This window comes from Bombus vancouverensis, chromosome 14, assembly GCF_051014615.1.
Source record: "Bombus vancouverensis nearcticus chromosome 14, iyBomVanc1_principal, whole genome shotgun sequence".
In the NCBI taxonomy this organism is placed as follows: domain Eukaryota; kingdom Metazoa; phylum Arthropoda; class Insecta; order Hymenoptera; family Apidae; genus Bombus; species Bombus vancouverensis.
This window is the reverse complement of record NC_134924.1, coordinates 7,262,682-7,289,518: the sequence shown is the minus strand read 5'-3', so window position 1 is coordinate 7,289,518 and position 26,837 is coordinate 7,262,682. Positions and strand designations below refer to the sequence as shown.

General features: G+C 46.5%; 1 protein-coding gene across 1 annotated transcript in view; it reads left to right on the top strand.

Moving 5' to 3' along the window:
• The window catches only part of LOC117156336 (unc-112-related protein), a 37,037-nt gene extending 10,222 nt beyond the window's left edge, over nucleotides 1-26,815 (top strand). Inside the window, exons 2-8 of the mRNA XM_033333268.2 lie at nucleotides 21,896-22,129; nucleotides 23,017-23,285; nucleotides 23,621-24,040; nucleotides 24,624-25,052; nucleotides 25,203-25,415; nucleotides 25,479-25,715; nucleotides 25,798-26,815. Coding sequence (XP_033189159.1) covers nucleotides 21,896-22,129; nucleotides 23,017-23,285; nucleotides 23,621-24,040; nucleotides 24,624-25,052; nucleotides 25,203-25,415; nucleotides 25,479-25,715; nucleotides 25,798-25,998 — 2,003 coding nt within the window. The 3' untranslated portion in view covers nucleotides 25,999-26,815. The remainder of the gene's footprint in view (nucleotides 1-21,895; nucleotides 22,130-23,016; nucleotides 23,286-23,620; nucleotides 24,041-24,623; nucleotides 25,053-25,202; nucleotides 25,416-25,478; nucleotides 25,716-25,797) is intronic.
• The last annotated feature ends 22 nt before the right edge of the window (nucleotides 26,816-26,837 follow it).

Here is a 26,837-nt window from a genome sequence, read left to right as displayed (position 1 = left end):
TCTCGTAGCCTTCCGAGAATCGAATACAACTATGTTTTCTTACTTTTGGAAGCTCGCCATGCCTGGCGCCATGCTTCGTCTCGTCAGATTAAAATAACGTGAAATAAATTGTACAAATCATCAAAAGAGGATACTTAATCAATGGAAAGATTGTTCGAAGTGAGTACCAGCCTGTTCCGTTTGAAATTTATTCGTCCAAACGAACTGCTTCCGCGGCAGCAATAAACGGTGATTTAATTGAGGTCTCGTTCGACTCGCTTCGTCTTCCTCAGTGGATACGTCGTGGATTGCATCGATCCTGATGGAGTATAAGCCGGCTCTCGATCGTCCATTGGCGGCACAATTATAACGGATGTGTTCTCCATCGTGCATATTACGACCGACATTCGACACCCAGTCAAACATATCGAACGAATGGAGTCGCATATCGTGACACGCGTATTTGCGCACTCCGGAATCCTTCTGTTTTCCCCTATACCCCCTTTTCAGAGCCGAGAAACTTTTGTTTTCCAAGAGTTCGATCTGAAAGTTTCGAATAACTTCAAATATTTGTATACGCGTACAGTTTGCGTTCCTTGAATGACGACCTTTGCTAATAGAATTCTTGTTATTATATTTCTTAATACGTATCATGCAATTAACCGAGGTAACAGGCTGTTCGTCTAAGACTAATTTGAATGCGATCATTGTGTGGTTTTTCAACGTTTACGCTGAGCGAAGGCAGCTCGTGATCGGATCCATGGGGATCTAGGAATGGTAAAAAACGCGTGTAAGGTTAGAAAGTCACGTGCACTCCGGTTGATCGGTTTTATTCGACCTAGCAAATCCGCATGAACGGATCATTGTTTGTGTTTCCTCGGCAACGACGCGTTCTATGCTAAATATACGCGGCCGTTATCATTGCTCGAGCGGTGATCGCGAATCGAATATCCAGATCGATGCCGAGCATTGCGACACTTCGTGGTCTGCTTCGATCGCCGTTGCTCGCTCGTGCGAAACGATATTTCAATTTCTTTCGTCGACCTCTCTGGCGGCGGGCAAAATATACGAACTTAATTTCGCTGGTTTTCGACACCGGTGGTCTGCCGGCCTCGAGAACCGGTCGATGTTTAACGCGACGAAGACCTACCGACCAGTCGATTATCCTGCCATGCGACCGAATCGGTCGAAATATTACATGTACTCGGCCGAATCCCATTAATGGCAGGAAGGACGATGATTCATGCGCACGCGGTTCCATCTTTCACCCTATTCGCTGCGTGTTTTTGACGCTTGTCACGGGTTTTGCCGCAGAATCGCATTGCCTAAATTGCATTGGCGATTAAGCCGGTACTCCGTGTACTCGAGCCCATAGCATCCCTCCATTTGCCTCGCCAGTCATAATCGCTACAGTGAAAGATAGAGAAAGCACGATTTGCAAAGAACTGTGTTCTATCAACGCGCGCGCTTATCATCTGTGGACAAAATTACGTGTATACAAATATTTCATGGGCTTTATACTTTCGTCAGACAATTATCTTTGCTTGGTGTTATCGTCTCTAAGAACTTCGGACCGCTCCCGTTCTTGCGTCCGGAGACGCAAACCGAGCGCATGACTCAAACGTCCGTAATTTTGCACAGCATCCGCACGTGTGCGTGGACGCACGCCTACCTACCTGCGAACACGGGAAGCCTGACCCCTTGGAGCGTCTTAAGGCTCAATAGGAAATAAAAGCGGTCGGCGACAGAGAAAGGCAAGGCATACGCGAAAGAGGAAGAGACAATGGTACATTGTGCGTCGACCAGCAGGAACACGCCGACCTGGTGTACGCATCGCATCCGTTTCTGATCCGGCGCACACGCGAGCTCGCGTAGAAGCAGACTCGCTACTCACAGTTTAAACATAGCACGTGACGTCAGTGATGCTTGCGATCCCGTCACATTTGGTTTCGTAACTCTTCGCTCGTCTGTTGGTCCACGCGTCGAAACATCCGCGAATCACACTCGACGAATCTGAACAGGATGTGTAGCAAACTTTTGCAGCGACGGAAAGAATTATACAGCTTTGACGTTCTGGATACGTAGAAAATTAAACTGATCAACTTTATTTTTTGTAAACTTTCCAATTTTATGGATTTGCATCTTCTGCATAATAATTTATTAACTAACAATATTAGTGGACGAGGAATTCGTCAGAACCTTATTTCGTTAGAGAAATTAAACATTGTAACTATACTTTAACTTTCGACTTTCTTTCGTGATACGAAAGGGATGATTTCACCCATTCCTGGTAACTCGTCTTCTTTTTTCGGTGTGTGAGTCATTGCCAGTGGCATCGATCAAAGCTCGCTCCTATCTTCATGTTGTTTCTTTCGCCTGTTGTTGTGCTCAAAAAAAGTTTATCGATCTTGAGACGATCTTCACGCGAGATATAGAAGTAATCGACCTTTAGGATGAATGGCGTCATTGATTACGCGAGCGAGAGCTTCTCTTGCTAAGCTCTTGGAAGTTACGCAACGGATGTACTTTGTCATGGAGCGATGCATTTAGGCGATGCATCCAGCTTGCGAAAATATCTGATGCTGAACAGCGTCGCGACAGACTGGTCTTTTGTCACGTAGAACGCGTCAGTGACTCTCAAAGAATCTTTCCCCAAGTATTCTAGGATTTCTAGGTTAAAGTACAATGTCCATGGAGTTTGTCTTTAGTCGACTTGCGTCGTAAGAGCGTGTGACAGAATGATGAAACGAATACTGCGTTGCGCCAACAGCTGTTCGTCTAGTTAAGGAATTGCTAATGCAATTACACTGTCGTCGTAATTCGTAACGTTATTTCGATCTCTACGACGAACGGATAGAACAGAAGGAGATGTAGCGAAAATTTGTAGAAGCCGTAACTTTATTCGTCGATAATATCTGACGCGGCGAGTACGGTAAAAGGTGTAATGTAATTCTGTCCGGAGGAGAGCCGGCAGCCGAGAAGGCACTTTGTATGGCGGGACATAAAGCAATCTCGTAGCTCGTACGATTTGAATACGACAGCCAGCCGCGAGATTCTTCGCCACGGCCTTGCAGCTTTAGGTGCCTTACACGGACGAGGTGGTATTCGCGCGGATGTTCGCTGTACGTCTTCGAAATCTACGTCGCAGAAGAGAGAAACAGACGCATCGGTAACGCGTGAATGCTTTGGAATATTTATTTTTCTCGAAAATACGCAACCGGACCTTGAAACACGTGACAACTGGTATGGGTCGTCGAGGTCTTGACCGTGGCACAGATATTGCTTAAAAAGTTGCGCGTTCTTTTTTTAATCGAAATCAAAGTATCAGAGCCCTGTCACCCAGAGAATTTTACGATTCTGGTTTTGCCAACAGTTCCGCGCGCTTGTAATTTCCATGTTAAAGAAGATACTTTTACCTGGTCCGTTTCCCGGTGTTTTTCATTCAAAAAATGCTTGCGCGCGAAGATGCCAACGTCGCGGGGAACAGAGTTTCTCCCTGCGTTGGCAATTTCGTTGAGTGCATACTCGTGTACTCATATGCGGCGATCGAGTCCGGTGCGAGATGCATGCTGCATTCCTAGCGTCTTGGCAATGTGCCCAAGTGCATACCTGGATTACAGCCGTTGATTTTACCTTTTTTTTCTTTCGCCCTATTCTTCCCCCTTTCTCGCAATCTCGCCGTTTATCTCGGCGCTGATACGATGCACGCGAAGTCGTTGCACCCTCCTTATGATTCGACTTTGAGTTCCATTCCTCGGCGAGGACTCGTTTCGCTTCGTCGATATTATTCGGTGCTCATTAATGTAAATCGTCCGACAATGATGAGTCGATACTTTCAGCTGTCGCAACGTCGCTTAATTATTCGAATTCGTTATGTTTGTTTGAAATCAAAACAAGTTCGGTTTGAAGCGTTGTAATGAAGACGCCATGGCCCATCCAACGTTCCATTGTATCTTCGCTTGTTTATTCGTATGGGCTATCTAAATACGTCTGCGTATCTGTTCACTACATTCAGTTTTGCGTCACAGACTTCAATAGCCGTGGTAATTTTCGTATATCGCTAGGTCGATTCGATTTTAAACGTTCCAGTTACTAGCGGCAGATAACATACCACTTCTTAACGCTTTTGGACGATCTGAAAAGGTGTTATCAACTTGTATCAATATTATGCTTTACTTATATCGCGGCTTGTTCTTATCGCGCGGAATTCTTCCTATCATTAAAGTTGAAACCTTCGCTTAACACGAACGTAATATTCGCCTTGCTAATTAGCAATGTTGTACGGAAATTTTGACGATCGTTTTAAGATCCACGTTTGCCCGTCTATTTTAATTCACATGACTGAAAATTACGATTATAAAATATCGTTCGGACTATTTGCAAAATAGCGATATATATGACAAGTACAAAGAACATGGAGCGAAGTTTGATCGGCCTCTAGACATCCATATTCATACGCAGGGACTACGTATAGAAGACCACATACGCGGGACCTGTCTGCCTATATAGCTGGAAACGCGTAGGCGAAACTTGCCTGTTGGTTTCCATTCACTCGAACGCCTTCGTGTCCATTCATGGTGTTTAGTATATAGTATGTCGACTCTTGTCACGCATACCACTTCATAACTTGATAGATTAGAGACCAAATTGGTTTCCAGTGTCTCTATCTTGTCGTTAGGAGACCGACAAAGAATCGATAGTCGGTGATAATGGACACGGGGAAAGATACAATCGTTACGATTCGATAGATGTAATCGGTCGTATTCAATTAAAGGAAACAGAAAATTAAGCAGGAAAATGATTAATTTATTTATAGCGTATCCTAGGCTACTTGTATCGTTCTAGCGTCCGGTGGCTGAACGTGTACAAAGCCCATTATATGAAATTATCGAAAGAACGTTACACGTCGGTGTATTTATAGAAGACGATAATTAAGTACTCTTTTACGAAAAAAGTCTGAATGGCGTATGAAAGGCTAACGACTGACAGTGATACATAGCGAAGACAAGGAGGGTAATAATAGTCGATAAGTCACTGGAGTTACAGTCGATTGGCGCGATGTGTGCGCGTTGCATCATTGCAAGATCCCTGTCCATGTCCGTAAATTGCGATTTTCTCAGCCCACATGTGAAGGATTCGAGCGACACTGCGATCTACGTGCTCCGTTTCGCTCGCATCGGCCGCTTATTAGTTTCGTTTATTTCCATCTATATACACGTACGCGTGACCAATGTCCGCGTGTAAACGCTGCGCCGGTTCGCTGGCCGTTTTATTATTTACGGTGATTGATAACGCCGATAGCGTTTATGTGCGCAGCTTATCTACCCACGCGAGACAACGATCCTTATGTGCCCTTGCAATGTTTCGTCGACGTCTTCATTGAAGTCCGACTCAGATATATTCATTCAAGTCATCCATCGCAAACATTTACCGAGACACATTTTTTTCTTCGATAATCGAAAGAATTGGGTCCAAGGAGAAGATTCTCGAGATCTCGCGAATAAAAAGATTCCAAGTACCGCCTCTAGGTAGGCCAACGTCCCTGGAATAACAACTACTCGAGATCCGACCTCCTTCTAGCGCGGTTCATTTACAGGTTTCTCGCGTAGGTCGTTCGAAGCGGCCGGCATCGGAAACGATAAACGTCCCGAAAGATTTACAGGAGCATGAACGTGCACGTGCGTAAATGCTCGTCTAAGTCCGTCGATGCTGGGTAATTACTCACGATCGATACCGGTACAACAAGCACGGCATGGAACGTTGCTGCTTCGGCGACCGTGCAGAAATCAGTTTGCCGTTCATCGCGATCGTGCCTCCGCAGCGACGTTCGGTCACGAGCTTTCGGAGTATCGGGATGCACGCTGCGTCAACCAGCCAGTTATCTGCGTAGTGACTCGCTTTGCAAATTATTCACGGCACGCGTATTTCCGATGCAACGCGTCAACGTGTTAAAGCAAGCACAATAATATATGCATGTATGATTCATAGAGATATAGATACGAGTTAGGATGAAGAGCGTGGCGAAGTTGCGAGAACTGGAAATCGTCTCTTTCGCTTCGAGTTGCTTTCTCTCGCTGTGCAACAGTGGGAAATTAATGGAGCGCCGGAGCAAAGAGTGTTAAACATTCTCTGGAGACGGTGACACACGGCGTGCACTTAACATAGTCGCTACACGCGTTTGAGCGAAGCGTCGAGTTAGCAAGAAGCGCGTGGCTCGCGTATGAAAGGGATCCATTCATCGCGATAGAGCGAAAGAATGCTAACGAGATTGTATAATTGCTGGGAGTGTGATATATCGATGCACCGCTACACGACGAAACCGGTGAGCTGTCTCACCCGTGAATGCACGCAAGAAAAATACGGAATCGCAAGTTACCACTGCTTCCGGAAGTCAGCAATCAACGCTCTCTATCTTAGCACCTCTTTTTTTCCACCATACTTTGTTCCTGGAGGGGAAATATGTATTTCTTGCGAGAGTGTCCGGTAGATACTGTTTGAAACAGGTGTTTCATTTCGTGTGAATTTCTAGTTTCTTGAATATCGAGTAGTTCGCTTCGTCCATTTCAAGCCGAGTAAGTAGATGCCTCGGTGACTTTACAGCATACATAATAAAATTCTTCTATCTTCGCGATAGTGAGTCAACATGGCCGCGGAACGTCGAACCTTTGACCAGACTCGCTGCCATTCGATCTATCGACTAACTTAGGTAGTTTTCACAACTTCCTCGCTATCTCCTTTCTCCCATTGTCTGCTACTGTCGAAAACAAGCAAACTAACAGTAACAAGCGTCGGCTGCCAGGAAAAAGGAAACAACCTCTTGGGGAAAACACGAGACGACAGGTTCGCGCAGGCGACATAGCTCGGCTGCTGCTGCGATTCGCTTTCAACGCACCGGAAACGGTGTTACAGGGAAAGGGGAGACCTGACGTCAGCGGAAGTCGATGATACTCGCGAATGTGCAGAGTTAAGGATGTGCAGCTACGATAAGGCGACCGGAATCCTTGTAAATCATGTACACGATGATACCAGCGCGAGGCACGACGCCAAGTTTCCTCTTTCGCGTTTTTCTATGCGCCAGCAGGAACGCTAATATGACTTTCACCCGTTTAACGGAAGCTGCAATCTTGAATATGCGAGAGATTTAATAGACACGTATACCTAGCTGGCCAGGCACGCAACTTATTTTTTCTCGCGACGATTATTCGTGGAATGCCCGATACGTGGCCTATCGTAAAGCTACCGGCATTCTTTCGACTTGACACGGAGCGTATCGAGCTTGTCGACTCGGTCGTAAAACTTTACATAAAGCCTGGCGAGACGATAACTTTTCGCCAGAGGTAGGGGAATACAACGTTTCGAGCTTTGGTTATCGCGACCGTCGGACTTCCATAAAACGTTATTCCTCCAAGGTCATTTCATGCGAAAATAAAGCAGTCCGACGTGGCGTGGCTTTTCCAGCCGATCGATCGGCTCGTTCGACTCCTCCCACGTTATTCCGATATTCGTGTGGAACCTCGCGTACAGAGACAGAACGTTCCTACGTCTACCAGCCACCCCTTCGAGGGACGACGACGAGTCGGTGAAAAAATTATAGACGTCTGCCGGTTTGCCGAGACTGTGGAAAAAGCTTCCAACGGTGTCCAGGCCAGGCTCGTGTTCGATCCGCGTGGCTCGAATCGAGTAGTTTCTTTCTTTTGTCGGCCAATCGGTCGAGTGTGGAGACGCTGGCGAAGATAAATTGCTTTCGAGCAGCTCAATCACCGGGAACGTGGCAAGAACCGACTTCTCTCCGCCAATATACACCAGAAATAGTTAATGCGTCGACAAGCTATATTTCTCCGCGTGTTTTCTCCCCTCGTTCCGCGAGAAACTAGGCCTCTGCCGCAGCCGCGAAATTAACCATCGTCGAGCATATGATTTATGAGACACCCTATAAGGCACTAAATTTACATTTATAAAAGAAACCTGGATAATTTCGAGTTTTTCGAACATGCGACACGAGCATCCGTATTGAAATACTCGCGCGAGCTCGATCGATCGGTATCTCGTACATTTACCATTATTTAGGAATTGTTTCACTCGGCGCGATAATATGAGGCAAACATGTCCGCTATTGATGAACGATCGTCTCACTTAACGGACGTCGTTCAGCGATATTTGCGACAATGATCAACATTACGCATCCAGAATTCGTTCAAGATGGAATGTAGGTGCGCAATAATCTGCTGTGCCAGTCAGCGCATAGTATTTTAGTCGCGTTTATGTTTTACGAGGTCGATTCGACGAAACTGTATATACTCGCATGCATGTGTTCCCTAAAGACGCAAGTTGGGGGGAACACGGTTTTACTGGCCATTGCGAAATGCAAATCCGTGGCGCCAGTTTACACGGTCGTCACTTAGCCACGTTACGTCATCCGCCGCGACGTCCACTGAATTTTTCCTCTTCCTTTTATACCGATTTCGACTGTGTTCGCATTCTTTCGCGTTGCCCATACATGTCCCGATAATTCGTTTAATTGCATTAACGGCTTGCGCGAGCAAATTTTCACGTTGTTTTCTTGTATCACTTGACAAATGGCGAAATTGAATTCGGATGAAAGGCGTACTCCGATTCGTTTCACTCTAAACCAAGTAAGTCTTAATTCGCAGAAGCAGACTATTCCCGTGGCGTTTAACGTGCGTAGGACTGCGATACCTTGAACCGGAAACGTCGCAGGCATGTTGATTGCATGGAATATATCAATCCGATGGTCGCTGCGCGTCCATTCACGAGCGCACAAGCGCCACTCGCGTCCGGACATCACGATGCATCAGAGAGGCCGACGATACTCGCATCGAAAACGGATACCGCGGACAACTTAATTAGCCAGTCGGCGTATGATTATCTGTATCCACCTAGCCAGTATTCTGCCTGCTTCTTTTTGATTTGCAAAAACTGAACGACCGGAGCGGTCTCATTATGGTCATTAAAATTCTTTGGACGAGTCCACTCAAGGATCATAAAATTTACCGGTTGCCTGATTAATATACCTGCATATAAGACACATATTACCATGTACAAAGTTCATCGAAACGAGTTCGGCGCGTGTTTCTCGATAAAATTTCTGATCGGATGAGAGGACACAAGTGAAAGTCGAGGTTGGATCGTACGAAAGAAATCTTCCTTAAGAGTAAACCACTATTGTTACGTCGCTGGTGTATTTCACAAGTTCGCAAGGTCTCCCTCGGTGAGTGCAGCGTCGTTTCAAGAGGCATTCAGCGTCGAATTATCAGAGCGAGTCGGCGCTTTTCGATGCAACGGAGCGCAGCCAGTAGGGAACGACAGAGAGCAGATTCGTCTACAATGGCCCAGGGCGACGAAACAATCACCGCGTCCCCCAGTTCTTCGAGAAAGCGAGGAAGTCGCTCACAATGAAACAAAAAGAGGAATAACCTCTCTCGCGGCCGTACAACGTCGACGTCCCGGAAGTGCGAGCCGGTCGTGCCTCATTACCGCGTGCGTTTCCCGTGGAAAGACTAATTGCAACGCTCATCCCTCCTCCCTTCTCCATCACCCTCTTTCTCTTTCTCCTCTATGCTGCCTTCTGTGCCATCCCGCAATCTCTCCTCGCTCTTTCCTCCTTCTATTCCTTAGTCGCCGTTTTCCGCTCATTTTCCCTTTCACCGAACGCGAACGGGAAGCAGCGGAAACAAATCGTGCGTTCGTAACGAGGCCCCGTAGACGAAGGTCGACCAAGGATGAAATCGATTTGACTCGCGCGATCCTCCCCCGGAATTCTCGGTTCCGTCTGATTCTCGACCAACGAAAATGAAAGCCCGGCTCGCAGCACTGATTGGGGGAGAATACAAATGGCACGGTAACGAGAGAGTAGGCACGTTCCGGGTTACAAGATCCATGCGACGGCGGTTCCTTGGCCGATTGGTCAAGCGTGCAAAAGAGACGCCGCCACGCTGGGTGCGAATACCCAGCTGATTCCAATAATAGTTTTCTCCAGCCTGCCCCCCACTCTTTCACTCTTTCTGCAACCCCCTTTTGGACCTCTATAAATATCATCGCGTGACCCAGTTTTCTTTAGGGGGAAGGAACCAGAAATGTTGCCATAAACCAAAATGATCGTATGACGCCATTTTCTAACTGGCTAATACTGGAAGTATTATACATAGAAGCGAATACCGGATTTCGCAAAGGTCGCTCTACCGAGATTTAATCCACAGTTTTTAAACTCTGAAAGCTTAATAAAGCTATATGGTTGCTAGGAACGACGTATTCGGACAGGGTTGACGATTACTCGGATGGCTGACGAGACGCAAAACGAGTCTGGTGACAGCGTGAAGTTTCCATTTCACCGATGACCTCTTCGGAACGCAATTTCCATAACTCGTCGGGACGGGTTCAGAGCGTAGACAGTACTAAACGGTAGAATCGTACTTTTGTTTTTCCCAAACGAATTTTTAGGCGATTACGAACGCATCCGGAGGTACCACACGAATTAAAATCCCACGACGTGGCGTCAGGCAAAGTTATTTCGATTCTGCCGGAAGTTCCACGTCCTCGATCCTTTCTCCGATCGACCATCGATCGTGACCGACACCTCTGGCATCACAATTTGCCGTGATGGCCCATTGTGTGTCCGAGAACTCGGCTGGCGCTTTACACGCCAACGGGACTATCTTATTTCAGCCGAATGATGGATAGAATCTGACATTCACCCCGTTATTCACTGGAATAATCGCATCGGCAGAAACGCATCGATCTAGCAAAGTTTGCAGCTATATTCGAGCCGCTAGTTTCAGGGGGTGGAAAGTTGGAAACGTTTATCCGTGGCGAATATTTCGTTCGCGATGGGCAACGATCTGTCTGGTCGACGAGCCAACGCGGGGTCGTTGTTCTGTCATTTATTGTGCTCCCTCTCGCTTCCTACCCCTCATTCTCCCTGTTCCACTCTATCCTCTTCCTTCCTCTTTCTCTTTTTCTGTCCTCTCGCGTACTCTTCTCTCGTCACGCTCAACCGCTCCCTTCGGCTTCATCTATGTAATTGCGTGTGCAGCGTCACTCGCGAGATCGTTGTCGCCGGCGTTTTCGCTAGTGTTTCTTTTATTTCGTCTCCGAGTTGCGAACTACGTGTTTGCCAATGGAGAAACGATCGCTACTCGAAGACGCGTAACATCGGGCACATCGAACTCGGAAACCGTCGAGTTTATATCGACGATTCGATAGAAACGAGGGCTTTGAGCAGCGTTTCACGGTGTCAAGGTAGTTCGCTTAACGAGCGATGCTTTTATCCGCGGCAACTCTTTTCGACCTTTCACCTCTGGTGAAATGCCGCGTGGGCAGTCGCGCATCTTCCGACTCCACGCTGCTCGGTACGAGAAAGTGAATTTTTCTTACTGGATAGCCACGTTCATGGGAACGTAGGTGGGAAATCGCGGAACGAGCATCGAACCTCCTCTATTATGTGCAAATAACGTAAATCGGCTTATCGCTGGTGAGAAAGCGGAAAGTGTTGTTGGAAATCAAGACGGAAAGATTCCATGATAAAATGTATAATTGGAAGATTGAAAAAGTTCATTGACGTTTCTGATCGAGCAGCTGATTTTTATCAACTCCAATGAACATGATCGTAAATCAACGGCCTGATTAAACACGATTGAAAAAGAGAACGATTTAATTTCGTCGATTGAATTCCAACGTCTGTGGCCCGTGTAGATTCTCCGGGCTAAAAAGTGGTTCAATTCGTTAGACACACCCGCATGTATTTGTTCGTGTTCGTGCCAAAGGTCAACGAAATCGATACATCCCAGCAGCGTTATCTGAAGTCACTTTTTCCTACCCTGTACACTGTTTCCACCTTTTTTCTCAGCCACGGATAGTGACCTTCTATGCTCGACGTTTATTGCTCGTTTTATGCATCGCTTCGTTATTTTGCAAGACAAAGGCCAACTACAACTGCACTATCACGCTTATTATTGCAAATTCTTCGAACTGCATGCACATCTATCTCTCCTACGAATAAATCAAAATGGAGATCTTAAGATTGTTCGTTCCAAGATGTGTTACTTTATGTTGCTTATCCTTTGGAATCCGTGGGATCCGTCGGATCGCAAGTCCAGTCGCTCGTCCTGCGGGACCAACGCGGCGTTATCGATCTCCGGATAGATACGAGATATCGAACGAAGGGAGTGCTCTGTCCTGACCCGATTTTATCGTTACAGGCGGACAAAGACAGGGGCCACCCACACTTATGAAATTCCAGCACAATCTTGCCTAGTATCGACGTTTAGCTCGCGGCTACCGTGGAAAATCGCTTGCTGGAGGTTTTTTGCAGCTCGCCTTGGAGCTCGCTCTAAAAGACTTATCAGCTGGTAGAAAAACACCTTTTAAATATGTCAGTGGTCCTGCATCGACCGTAACGAATAAACGAACATGATATCGGAGAAACTTTTTAATGACAGAAAACGTCGAACATTGACGTTAACAAGATGTTATCTACGCGTTCGCCTTCCAAGCGATTCTAAAGAATCATTCTTTCGCCTGTCACGTTCGCGTAGAGTCAACAGAGATGCCTGTTTCGTAACGAATCGTAACAGGTCTAGCGCTTCTGGTTATGAAACTACCGTGTATCATCCTCCCACTGTACTTTGTAGAACACGGAAGATTTATTAAACATAGAAAAACGAAGCAAAGTTTTATCAAAGGCAAATAAACGGAGAAAGAAGTGTGACATGCGCGACGAGACGAGACGGAACGGGTCGAAAGCACGACGTTGCGCTTGTAACGGAAACAGTTACGGCCTTGACTCGTTAATTAAATTCAGCATACATATTCATTCATTCGCTCGGAGGAAGTCCATACAGGTAGCGTCATCGTTGTGTTACCAGTTGCTAGTTTCGTTGGACGATCGGGTGGGAGGAGAGAAACGCGTTTGACGCGTGTCGTGCGTCACCAGGCGCTAACATGTTTTCGTATAAGCGACTTATAGTTTTCTGGTCGATGCCGAACGTCCATATAGGACGATTTCGTGCCGTTCTTCTAAAAACGGTGGACAATCCTAGACGCCACCCTTTTATGGCCGGGACAGGCGGTCACGCGTCGCTTGTTTCCCTTCTTATCGGGTCGGTCGCGGCCACGTTTTCCCAGAATAAAATATAAAACGATCGATCAACCACGACGGGAACATTTTTAACCAAGCACCTGTTGCACGCGTCGCGACGACGGATTTATCCATGTGGAAGTTTCTTAGCGACTGAAATTTGCCCGCTCTGCTGCTGAATTCTGTCGTTTAACTTATCAAGAGATTAGAGGATGACGAAGAATCTCCAACGAGGAGAAAACGAAGTGGAACGGATCTTCGTTTATCTGGTAGAAATCTAGGTCTTTTAGCAACACGAATGTTTAAACGCTAAATTCGCTGGTTTCGTTCCGCTAGAACGAAGAGCAGATTCGATGATTCTCTTTCAACGAGGTCACAGATAGACGGCTGATGGCAAAAGTGGATCGAAAAGGGGGACACAAGCGGTCGTTTGATAGACGATACGCATCTACGCGTGTACGCGCGCTGCGTGCGTAATTACGAGACCGCGTACACGCCCCCAGAAACGTCAGATAATGCTTAATCGCGCGAGTTATTTAAAGCTCCGAGCCACACTTGAAATTCGAGGTCTATTTAGGCGCGACGCCGTGCTCCTCTTCCATGGAAGAGATGACTGCCTCTTGAGACACGACGCTACCATTCTCGACACGCCACAGGCTGCATTATGCTGATCGCAACCTTGGTCATAGCGTACCAGTTGCGTGGCTTGAACCTGGTCTAATACTCTTAGTGTTTAACATCGTGGCGGCAACCAGTTATTCTTAGAAGTGATATTTGCGATCAAATATCGAAGTGAATGGCAGCGCTCGTATTAGATCAACGTTTCCTCTTATGTACTTTCCTAATTTATTACATGGTTGCGCAATAATTACGAGGAATAATCACGTGACTCAATTTTACTGTTTGCTACCGTCCTAATAAGAAAGGTCATCTAACCATACAAACGAATTAACCTCCATTGTTCCCGCGTAAAAAGCACGACATTTATTGCAACTTGTATGTTACCGCTCGGAAGGAGGACTCGTAAACCGCGGTAAAGCAACTGCGCGCATACACGCAGATAACTCTAAGATGGTCTAGCAAGCGTTTCGAACATTCATTTTATTATATCACGAACTTTTTCTCACGAATCATCCGGCTGTATCACTCCGAGTCGCGTGAAATGGTCGACCGATCGTTCGACGACCCCGGCTTGCTCATTGAATATGTAATTTCTAATTATCCGATGATCACGGAAAGAGACGCTTCCTTTGATGGTACTCGTCACGGGAAAAGGATTTGTACGCGCTTGCTTCCATACTCCCACCACCGATACTTCGGCGTCGAGCGTTGGTGTTGCGTTACGGACGCCGATTCTGGATCGACGTGACGAACCATACAAACGGATTAAACTCAGTTAAAGGCGTCGGGTCTGAGTCAGTGCTTATTTTAGAACAATTAAGGGCCGGCGATAGCTCGGCCACGCCGCGAACCAACTCGTGCATTAACCATGACGAAAGGTTTCAGCGTGACAACTGCACTTGGCGGCGTTTGTGGTCCCCACGCGGTTGCATAATTCTCGCGGCAACCGAGTCATTATGTATTTCCAAGAGAATTCGAGCGACTCCCTGGTTCGGGAAAGTCGATTAACGGCGAGCACGAGACACAATCTGAACAACGAGTACTGGATTTAAATAGAACGCAACAGGTACAAGCTGGTCGATTTGCATATCTCTCACCTTCGTGCCGCATTGCGGACACCGTGCAGAGAAATAAATTCACGCCTGGACTGACCTGTATCTAATCTTTTGCCTTTACATGGTTTTTGATCACGATCGATTCGCTCCATTCTCTTTTAGCCTCTTTATGCGATCATTCCGGTTTTGATCTTTATTTCTTGTCCTCGAACATTAAATTTTACCAGACATCCGATATGAAGCATGACTTGTGGCTTGAGATTAATTGTATCAACCGCCAGGGAGTTTCATTTGCCAGCAGATAAAATCGTAGACGAGGGCGGTTCTCGTTAACCAAATCCACAGGGAGGCGTCGGTGGCCTCCCCCAAGCGATAGCATTCGGAAGGATCGTTTCGTAGTCCCGTCGCTTTGATTTCACAGTCATCGTTTCGAGATTCGTCGGCAAAAGAAGCGGCGCCACGTTTAATCGACCGAGGAATCAAAGGGGCGTTGGTACCAGGCTAGGACTTGGCTCGGCTTGGTCTTGCAGTTTTCTGCGAACTTGTCTTTGTGGTTCGCTCGAGGGTAACTCGACGATGCTCCAGCTCACCAAACAGAACTGCAGGGAGAAGCAGTCGCTAAAAACCGCAAAGGGGTTGCTCGACGAATCTATTCGCACGCGTTGCAGGCACGGATACGTCTCAATTATATGAAAATTCCTCGTGAATGGGCACGATCTCCCACTGTAGATACGTTTTATACGAATACTTGGTTTTACCTTTATAAACCAGATTGTACAATTTGTGAAACCACATCACGTATATAAAGCTAAATAAATCTGTGACGCGAGTCTTTTCAAATGTCCCACGTGATAGATTGGATCCGCCCCTGAACTCGTACTCCAACGCTCGTCCTTGTTGACAGAGCCGGCACTACGCGTCCTTCTGGTCCTCTCTTTCTCCCCTCTCAATGGCCCACATTTCTTTGCACAATTGCAGAGGCACAGAGGGTGGCTGCGTTGCCCGGGTCCCCTTGGTTTTTCGCGCAGGAACTCGGCGGAAAAAAGGGATGGAGGGTCCTTTCAGCGATGTACCGGGTCGCACAGCATTGTGTCACCATCACCGCTCGGTTCTCGTGCTCCCATTATTATATCATAATATTATATCGTGACTTCCGTCGAGGATCGTTTGTTCCGCGGAAAGGGGTGTTATGTGTAGCCACGTGCATCGCGGGTTTTGTCCCCTTATTAAGCGTTCACCCCGGTGCTGCGCGCGCGCTATGAGCAGCGCTCTGCTCGCGTGTTCTCCTCCCTCGTCTACGTTTACATAGACCGCACGTGCTCCCAGTGCTTTTCAATATTTACATGTATATTAGAGCGGCGAGATAATCCTGTCGCTTAAGGAGCTCTAGTATTTTAAAAGAAAACAATTTCGGTCGTGATAAAGCTACGATCCACGCGCCGCTGAAAGGATTACGCTGGGGAAGCAGAGAGCGAAGATGAGTTCATCCATCGTCGAGGAATTATCGAGGACGCTTAACGAGGTGTACGTTACGGACACGTTGCACGTTACGAACTGTTTGGTCAGCTGTTGACACTGTTCTTTGTGTTCGGGATCAGTGTTGCGAACAGTCGCGGCTTGATATGCAACGAGCGACGATAACAAGCACTCTATACGAGTCATGTACACAGGTATACGCGACGTAGGTACCTATGCAATTCGATGTAATTATCGTTTCGTCACAGGTATTCGCTGTATCGAGTACGTCGAGAGAATCGTAAACTCGGCCTAGTTTTTTCGTTACACTTTTCATTGTCTAACGACCTCCTTTTAATCGTTTGCGAAAAAGCTGACAATGAGAAACTGGCCTTTAAAACTTAAACTCGACGCAATGTTAAACAGGAGGAAAACACGAACAACTTATTGCCAATCCATGTTATGCTAATTTCATAAAGTGCACGACCCATTATTGATCCGATACTAAACGGCGAACAAATATAAAGCAATTAGAGGGGACTAAACGAGACCCGACACGAATTACCATGCTTCTACGCTGGTTGTCCTCGGTGTTTTATTAAATCGAGGGGGACTCGGTCACGTATTTTTGAGCAAAAGGATTCCCCGGGGCGCCGCGCCGCTCGTCCGTTTCGGCTACAGACAGCCACGGTGATAAATTTTCAGCTAAGAAGCGGCCTTAATGACAGTGACTCCGTTCGAGTGGCAATTCCGCCGTTCTCCGGCTCTTGGTCCGACGCCGAGGGAAACGTGCAATTGATTCGATCGAAGAACATTCCTCGAAGCAGGTACAAGTGCCGCGTGCAATATCAATGCGATCCCCGCCTAATTATTTAAATTACTCACTGCCTTATAGAATTCTTAATCAATCCATGTCAGACGTGTGCTCTTCCGTGATCGAGCCTCCTTTCGCCTGACGCGGTTTTCTTTGTATTCTAAATTCGGTTTAAGCGAACGTTTATCCACTCGACACGAACATTCGTCGAAATTTTGTTGTATTTTCTGTTGTATTCTCTCGACACTTTTCTCGCCACTGCCAAACGAGCTTGATTCGCAAACGAATAGGAATTTCGTAGATCGTTGGCAAGCCACATTTCAACGGAATCTCCTCGAAACACGCGCGTTTCTCCGGAATTATTCCGCTATGTTGGTTCTCGATTTACACTCGGCTGTATTTACTCGACGCTCCAAACGTGGCTCTACTGAAATAGATTCACTCACGACCGCCACGAGGAATGGTAGAAAAGCAGCCGGATTCTGTTCCCTCGTCGACGACTTCCTTCGCCCGATTACATTTCCACTGTTACCGTAAGCTGTCGATGCTTCTGCTTTAAATAACAGTTTAACTCACCGTTTCTTTCGAGATTCGTACAATTTCAGTTCTACTTAGTTCATAAATTCTTTACGGTTCGATAAAAACAACGTAGGCAGGAAGCAATTAAATACTATGAATTTAGAATTTTTATTCCGTAATCTATGCCGGAAATAATGCAACGGAATTTCTAAACGACTTCCACGATTACCTAGTTGCCAACATCCGTCGCTGCGAGATATTTTCGTGTAAACGAAAACGATTCATCCGAGAAATGGATTCGAACGTATCCTCGTACGATGCGCGTTTCCGGTCACTGGTACGAGCAATAAGGCGACCTGCAAGAGGTCGTTTTTCTCGTTAGTGTGTCACGGTGCCACTCCTAGCGGTACACCGCACACACACACACACACACACATCGGTTCTTCGTTGTTATGCAAAGAACATTTTCTTGTCGTTGAATCAGCACGGTTTCTTCTCAACCAGAGATCCACGCTACATCGCTCTTCTTCCTACATCGCGCTCTTACCGGTCTATTGTCATTCACGTGACTCGAGATGACAGAATGTGCAGATATTACAGTTCCACAAGTGATTCGCTTTTTGAGAGAGATCGAGCTCCATTTTCCAACGTGATATTTCGCCAAGTGCATCGGCCGGTCGTTGCACCGTCCGTTGCACTTTTCACGGTTGAACTTCCAGGTGGAGCGTCTCGTCGTCGCTAAATGTCATTCGTAACGCATCCTTGCAAATGCTAGCGTAATATACGGTAACGTTCAATTCCGGGTCGTTGCCTCGGCGGCAAATAATCGACAATATGCTCGCTCCGTTACCTACATGCAGTTCCAGCAATTTTAAGAATTGCAGATTAACAGATGTAAAAAAGAAGCTTTCTAAATCTTAAAATATCCGAATCTAAAAGTACCAGGTTTTTAATATTTAAAGTGGTAGATATACTAAATTGTTGGACGATGATGTAAAGTAGCGATCATTTGGTCTCATGTACAAGTTCAACGTTTGGATAATGATAAAAATCAATGTTTGTCAGACTGTTTCGTAGTCAGAATTCCTCCTCTATGCTGTATCTAACAAATGACCGATTGGAACGGGAACTTTCAGTATTCGTATTGTACGCTACACGACCAGTGTATGATCGTCTAATTGAATATTTTATATCGTGACAGACGTCAGTTAATATCTTGTAGTTACAGCTCGGCCACGATGGTGCTTCCACTTCGCGGTAGCCGTAATGAAAGACAATGCATACTAAACGCGTCGTAGGTAGCTGTACCGGCGTGTTGTAACATCGCTGCGAGTCACAAACAACTCGACGAGCGGAATGTGGCTCGCAAAGTTGGCGATTTCAAAGTCATTCCCTTCGGCATTCTCCTCGGTCTTTTCTCTTTTAACGCGAGAAACTCGTTTTTTCGGGACGGTATTGCTTCTCGAGCTTCTTTGTTTCGTCGCTTACCGCGAGCGTTGAAAATCGCGTGGGTGCTGTCGAAGGTCCCGGAGATCTCGATAGGAGAGCAGCGTGGTCTCGCGGCGAGTCCTAAAATTCGCGAAATATTTATAGACCGCAGCTGCACAATCGCGTAGCTTTGTAGTCTCGTGAAAGCGAGCTTCCTCTCTTCGACCCATTTATATTCGTATCTTCGTAGCTGATGCAACGTAACGGTGCGTAAAAACCGCGTGGCACTCCGGGTCAACGCTGGAAAAGATCATCCCATTAACGGTACACCCGCGACGTCCTTTGAATTCGTCGCGTGCCTCGCGACAACTCTCTCGCATAGAAAAGAGATATGTAGTTAGCTCGTGTACTCGACGAGAAACCAGGCAACCTCTATGCACTATGCGAATTACGAAGATGACAAGAAACGAGTACTCGTTTACTTCTTTTCGGGCAACTCCAAACAAGAACTGTAAATTACCATGTAAATTTATAGCTCGGTTTGATTACGCTACGAAGAACGCCGACTCTTAAAAGCTTCTGCACGAGACACAGACTCGTGACGAGAAAGAGAGCTCTAGGAGCTTGACATCGGTACATTGTTCTCGCTTTTAGCCTGCAGCAGCTGTAGTAAGAGACTCTGTTTCTTTCAGATGCAAAGACACCTTGTTGAACAACATAGAACACGCTTTTAGCGTCCACAAATCTTAAAGAGCGTCGTTTAAAAAAAAAAAAAACAATCGAATACTGTTCAAGTCACACACTCAACTCAAAATTCACGAGCCTCTACGGTCCGATTCACACCCTGGAGAAACGATACGCATGTCACGTAGACGGTTCCACTTTCCCCAGCATGTGGTTGGTAATAGTCACTTTAAACGATGTTCAGACGGAGAGCGGTAAGGATTTTGGGGGTCCGAGTCGTTAAATCAGGCAAACATGGAACGGAACAGCTGTGAAAATTTGTTTTTCAGACAGGCATGCATACACGTGTGTCTGTCGCGCATATTTCCCGAAGAGCAGCAGAAACGGACCGGTTTTCTTCGGTTTCAAGAGGCGGCGAGGGATGAAACCCTTGAGCCAGCCGACACCCTTGTCGACGTCTTCCCGTATACAAGGGGTTGTGTCTCGGCTTTGGTACTCTCTCTGTCTCTCTCTTTTCTCTTCTCTTTCTCCGCGATTGTGAGAAGTGGGCCGCTCGTGCGAAAGAATGGACACAAAAGGGACGGGGGTGCGCAGTCCGGGACGAATATCTTCGACTGCGCCTATCCGTGGATGCGAGTACACGTTTGCAAAGTTGTGTGCTGGATTCTCAAAGCTTCATTGTAACCGCTCCTCGCGAGAGAAACACGAAGAAGGTTGCTTGTGCGAGAGCCGCGACGAGTTCACAAGCGCGCACGACCGGCAATCGAAGGGAAAGAAAAGAAGAGGCCGGCCTACTCGACATGCAAGAGGAAGAAGGGCGTGTGCTCGAATTGAGCCGTAGGTTTCTGGCCGCGTAGAAACAAATGTATGTACGAGGAAACCTTTTGAAGCGAGAAAGACGCTCCAGCCTCCGGGCATCCTTTTATGTCGCACCCCATCGGCCGATTTTATCTCCGCAACAGTTGCTCCGTACACCCGAGGGAGCGTAATTAGTGGATCGCGACGGATACCTTGACTCTCGGCAATTATGGGGGACTTCGACGTTACGGGGAATAATAGCATTTCAATTCACGATGGGTTGTAATAGCGGGACAGCGTTGGCAATACGGTATAGGGTGGAATCGAGCAATTTGTTTCGCTAAACTAGCCCATTCCGATTCAATAGAGCTATCCAAATCACCAATAACGTTCCGCGTGATTATCGTTTAGAGAAAATAGGGAAAGTCACGCGAGGATCGTAGAATATTCCAAGAATTACGACATGGAAATCCGATAACCGGTCTCAGTAATAATTCCATGGGACAATAACGTAAACAGGACGCGCGATAGGACCCAACCACGTGGTCGTTAAGTCCGCTGTGCGTAAATCATCGAGCGTGCACAGGGCCCGGATAGGAAGCGTCGTGAAACTCTGACGCACATGTCCCGGATACGGGGTCTGGGTATGACGTGGAAAGAAAAATACAGAAAGCTGGCGCGCGCTCGCTCGCTCGCTCGTTCGTTCGCCATACCAAAGTATCGTGGCTCTAACGAGGATAGGGGTTTAAGGCTGCGGTCGCAGACTTGGGAAGTCGTACATTCGCGACCGCAAGAGAAATTAAATCTACCAAGTTATTGCGCGGAATGTTCCAAGTCGTCTCGTACGAATGGCGAACGAACGACCGAGAACATCGAGTATTCTCGGACGAAAAAATAGAAGGAACGCGCGAACGGTGTTTCTATGTTACTGTAAAGCAAGAATTTATAAGAATGAAGATTCTAACAGGTTGCTGTAAATTTGTTTCAATTTTTCTTGTTCACTGGATCGGATCTTAAATAGACCCATATCTATGTACGGAGAACTTTTCCGCTGTTCCATTGATCAATGTTCTGATAGATCAATTGAGAGGGGCCCATTATCGTTGCTCCGAATCTCCATCCGGAGAATAATCCCCCCGATATATCCCACCCCAACAAAACATTAGGGGTGTTTTCTGTTTCCGGAATCGCGAGACGGTCAAAGGGGCCGATGATAAAGGCAATAAACACGCGTGTCTACGACCGCCATCTCGTTGGATCTTCATTGATAAATTGAGGTTGGTTCGTCTCCCTTAAAGAAGCATTAAACAATCGACCCCCTCTGACCATCGGTTAACCGAACATGTCCATCTTCGTAACGCCGTGAAATTAGCCATGACACGTCCAGATAAGAACGAAATAATTCTTCCAACGGCCTTTTCAATTTCCTATTCTGTTTGTTGTATGCAGATATCGCCATGGACTGGTCGGATCACGCGTTATGGTGGCCCGAGAGGAATCACTGGCTCACCAGAACGAGAAGCACTTTGGATCAGTATGGTGTTGCCGCGGATGCGCTTCTCCACTTCACACCGATGCACAAAACTCTGAGAGTACAGTTGCCGGACACGCGTTGCCTCGACTGCAAGGTCGACTTCTCCGTAAAGACGTTCAACGCCGTGATTAATCTGTGCAAGGAACTTGGTGAGTCTTTCCTCTAGGAATTCCTCAGAAATAACCGGCACCGTGGTCCTATAAGAAGATACGATTTAAAAATTCAAGGTTTTATTTTTTTAAGATTTGAAACGACGACTTAAGTGTTTCTGAGTCGGTGGTTAATTGGCAGCGAGACGTGTAAATCGGTTTGAAATTTGAAACTTTGATGGTGTTAAACGGTCGCTAAGGTCGGCCGTTATAAAATGGAATTTCAGCATAGGCGGCCAGTTCGCACGACACCTAGCCGTGATGGTGCTAATTGGTCCTGATAATAAAATAAAATTGTTAAATTCCCAGTCACGCGAAGGTCGCGCCAGCCTTCGTGTCCGAGGCTGAGCATGGTTGTTCTAACGAGCAGTTTTTTTAATCAAGGAAGTGGTTCGCCGCGATAATGAAGGCATTGTATCGCGCCGCCTTGCCTTACAGTTGCAAGAAGAATTCTGCCGAGAAAATATTCTTCTGTAGGGCGGCACGGTAATTAATCGAGACGGTTTCACAGTGTAACAAGCTCTCGCACCACGGGAAAACGACGCTCGATAGAAATTGCCAACTCGTGAAATTATTTATCCGCGTCACCGCGACGGTTATTACGTCTCGTTTCTTGTTTTTTGTCCACATAGTAGCGGACAGATGACCTCGCCGATAGCCTCGTGTCATACTCATAAATAGATATGGTAACGCGTGAGCTCTTACGTACTGTCGTTATTTTCTCGTAATAGAACAAATTACATATGGTAAAAAGCATATGCAAACCGTGTATCATTGCAAAATAAGAAATATATGGAGATTAAGACACCACCGGTTGTAGTTACATCTTCGAAAGATTTCGACAACGCGATGTTTTTAAAATAAATGTTTCCTATTGCAACGTTTAGGTATCAGACATCCAGAAGAATTATCATTTTGCAAACCGCTTGAGTCGAATCACTTGAAATATAATTTGAAAGATCTTCCGGCGAAGAAGAAAATCGAGAATCAAAAGAACGGCCATTGGAACGTCCCCGCGGACACGAACACGTTCATTCCAGTGAGTCAGAGTCCCAGAGGATCGACGGGCAGTCTGGACCAGAGCAGCCCTTTCATGTGCGCGCCGGTCACACCCAACAACAGAAATCACAGCACGCCGATCAGCTCGCCCGTCTCGGTAAGTACGAATCTCTATACCGAACCACTAGTTGTGTGTATCGTGGATCTGGTCGATCGATAGGATCGGGAATATCAGAGAGAGCCAGACCGGACCTGTTATGGTAATAAATAATCCCCGATCGACCTGATTGCCACGGCTATGATTTATCGATATTGGCCTATCATTACCGCTTACGAAGTCGTTCATCTCAGAAAACTAATTTGCTTCTCGCGAGCGGCCCGTTTTTCCGGCCGGCGGTAGTCATTAGATGTATTTATTGCTCGGCTGCGAGCACGATCTCGCCTGTGCTAACGTACACTCACGTTTCGCTCTTTTGCCTGCGTTTCTTCCAGCAAACCGGTACCTGGAAGAGGAACAACAACTCGTCGGGTTTTGGTAGCACCGGATCGTTCAACGCCAACAATAGCACTATGAGTCTTGAGGTATTGAACGGTGGGCTGTCCGAGTCTCTAGCCCAGAGTCCGACCACCATCTCACCGGAGGTACGGGCAAAATTGATCAGGCCGAAGAACCTCGTGGAACGCGCCAGGATGAACGTGGCCTGGCTCGATTCGTCCTTGTCGATCATGGAACAGGGAATACGCGAATTCGACACCCTGAGGCTGAAATTCAAGTTCTACTCCTTCTACGATCTGAACCCGAAGACGGACGCTGTCAGGATCAACATGATTTACGAGCAGGCCAAATGGCAGCTGCTCGCCGAAGAAATAGACTGCACCGAAGAGGAAATGCTCATGTTCGCTGCGCTGCAGGTATTTTTCTTACCGTTTTGGGTCTAACGACGACGACCGAGCCTTTTAGTCTTTTCCGTCTGCGAGAATTTGCGCTGTAGCACCGCGACGGCCAGCCGCTGCGCAATTGTTTACGCGGCTAACGTTTTCACGATCCAAACATCCGGCGCTCGCCGACCGGATCGATCTATATATATCTACGTCCAGAGACGGTCTTGGCGAGCGGCAGACTGAAATAGCTGACGATGACACGAGACATCGCAGCGGAGGATTCGTTTCTAAAATTGTGGAAAGATCGGCATATCGGGACATCTGAAAATAGGAACGCAGAAAGTAAGAAAAGTTTGCTCGACGATCGTACGGAACGTTTGCCCAATTAAAGACACTCGTCCGCCTTTACGATAAATCGCCTCCGCTCGGTTCTATCTTCCCATGCAAATCTCGTTTTCTTAAACCGATTAACAAATCGAGAAAACGTTGGCATCATCGATCCGATACACGCCTACCGGTTTCTCTGTCGTGGTTATCGGATTAAGAAAGAGGAAACTCCTATCTAAGGTAGAAACGCGGTGGACATTGGACACATTTGTATTCTGTGACGCAGGTGCAAGTGAATCTTCAGGCGAGCGTACCGCAGCCGAGTTACGACAGCAATGGCGCCTCCTCTCCGGTCGAGGACGACATTGACGCTGCCTTGACGGACCTTCAAGTCACTTTAGAGGGCAGTAATATTAGTAATGGCCCCAGCGACATCACCCAGGTGCCCGAGTTGTGCGACTACCTTCGCTTTTTGAAGCCGAAGCGTTTCACCTTGAAGGCATTTAAGCGCTACTGGGTCACGTGCAGGGACCTTCAGCTGAGGCTATACAAGAGTCGGGAGGAGACGAATAGCACCGAGTCGCCTGCCCACGTGATCAATTTGCGTGGATGCGAGGTCACGCCCGATGTCCATCTCTCGCAAGGTCGTTACGGGATCAGGTTGGAGGTGCCCAGTGCCGAGGGCATGACCGAGATGTGGATCAGATGCGACAATGTGAGTATCACCCAGCCTCCGCCCTCGTCCACGCCGACGTTCGCATTTGAAATTTAATTAACCTGCAATTAGCAACCGTTAGATCAAGTGACTTTAGCGGCTTTACCGTCTCTGCGTGGGAATTACCGAGTTCTCTGTTGCTCGTTGCAGGAACAACAATATGCGAAATGGATGGCGGCGTGCAGATTAGCGGCGAAGGGGCGTTCTCTCGCAGACGCCTCTTACGAAAGCGAGGTAAACAGTATCACGGCTTTCTTGCAATTGCAAAGGCCCGCCCCTGCACCTGCGATCAATCCCAGCGCTCTTGATATTGTGCCCGAAGATTACGTCGCGCCTAGATTCGCAAAGAAGTTCAAAGGAAAGGTAAGTTACTTGTTTCTATAATTGTTCTCTTCGGGAATTGATTTCTTTTTTCTATATTCGTAGCTGGTTCAGAGGATTTTGGAGGCACACGCTAACGTGAAAGATCTGCCTCTAATCGAGGCCAAACTGAACTACATTAAAGCGTGGCAATCTCTTCCCGAGTATGGGATCTCTCTGTTTGTGGTTAGATTCGCTGGAAAGAGTAAAGACGAACTGTTGGGGATCGCTAATAATAGGCTGATGCGAATGGAGCTGCACAGTGGCGATCACTTGAAAACTTGGAGATACAATACGATGAAGGTGAGCGGATTTATCTGTATATAACTGTTAAGGACCTGGTATATGTAAAGGACTTTGTACTATCGGCATCTTATTTACACAGGCATGGAACGTAAACTGGGAAGTAAAACATATGATGGTTCAATTCGAGGAAGAGAATATTATCTTTGAGTGCCAGTCTGCAGACTGTAAAGTCGTTCACGAATTCATTGGAGGATATATATTCTTGTCGATGCGATCGAAAGAGGCGAATCAAACGTTGAACGAAGAGATGTTCCACAAACTGACCGGTGGATGGGTTTAGATACCAGAGGAAAAATATTTCATTCGATAAACCTGCGACACTTATCGAAGTGTTAAATTGTTTGTTATTCGTGAGAATGGAAACTCTGATCTGAGAAACAACGCCATACGTTGGCTGACATTTGTAAAAAATACTTAAATCTATATCTAGACGTTTTATTATAGTATTTGTAAATAGAGAAATTGTATCGTCTGTATACAACCGTTGCTCTCGTGATGAGTGCATCTTTTATTTCACATAGGAAATGACTTGTTCTTGGCGAATTGATCATTCGCTCGAAGTACGAAATAAAAAGGGTGATTCATTGCAACCTCGAGATAAAAAATCGTTTGTAAAGCAACACGCGCATAATAGCGAGTTATTTTATATTTTACAAATGAAACACGCACAAAATCGACCAGAGTAAACCACGCCTTCTGTACACGCGATGCTGATAATCCAGGCCACGAACGGATTAATATTTTTACAAGGATAAGCATGTTATATTTGAGTTGCCCTCTAGACTCAACCTCACTAGATAATATTCTTTATGATTTTTTCGATCGCCCAGATCAATCTCTCTCAGGCAAAATATACGTGTACGTGTAGTTTTAACATGAGAGGGTGCTATGCCGGGCGAGATTGACACAGAAGCGAGGATATATTGAATCGTGTAAATTATTTGTTGTTTTAGTGTAAACTATATATATTAAATATATTTACTTGTACCGTTACTTATTACTTACTTATATTATGTCACGTTACCGAACGTGTAATCAAAAATTATAGTTTTGTATATTAATAGATGCTAGTTGTACAATAAACTTAATTATTATCATCCTCTTAGATTTATTCCCGAT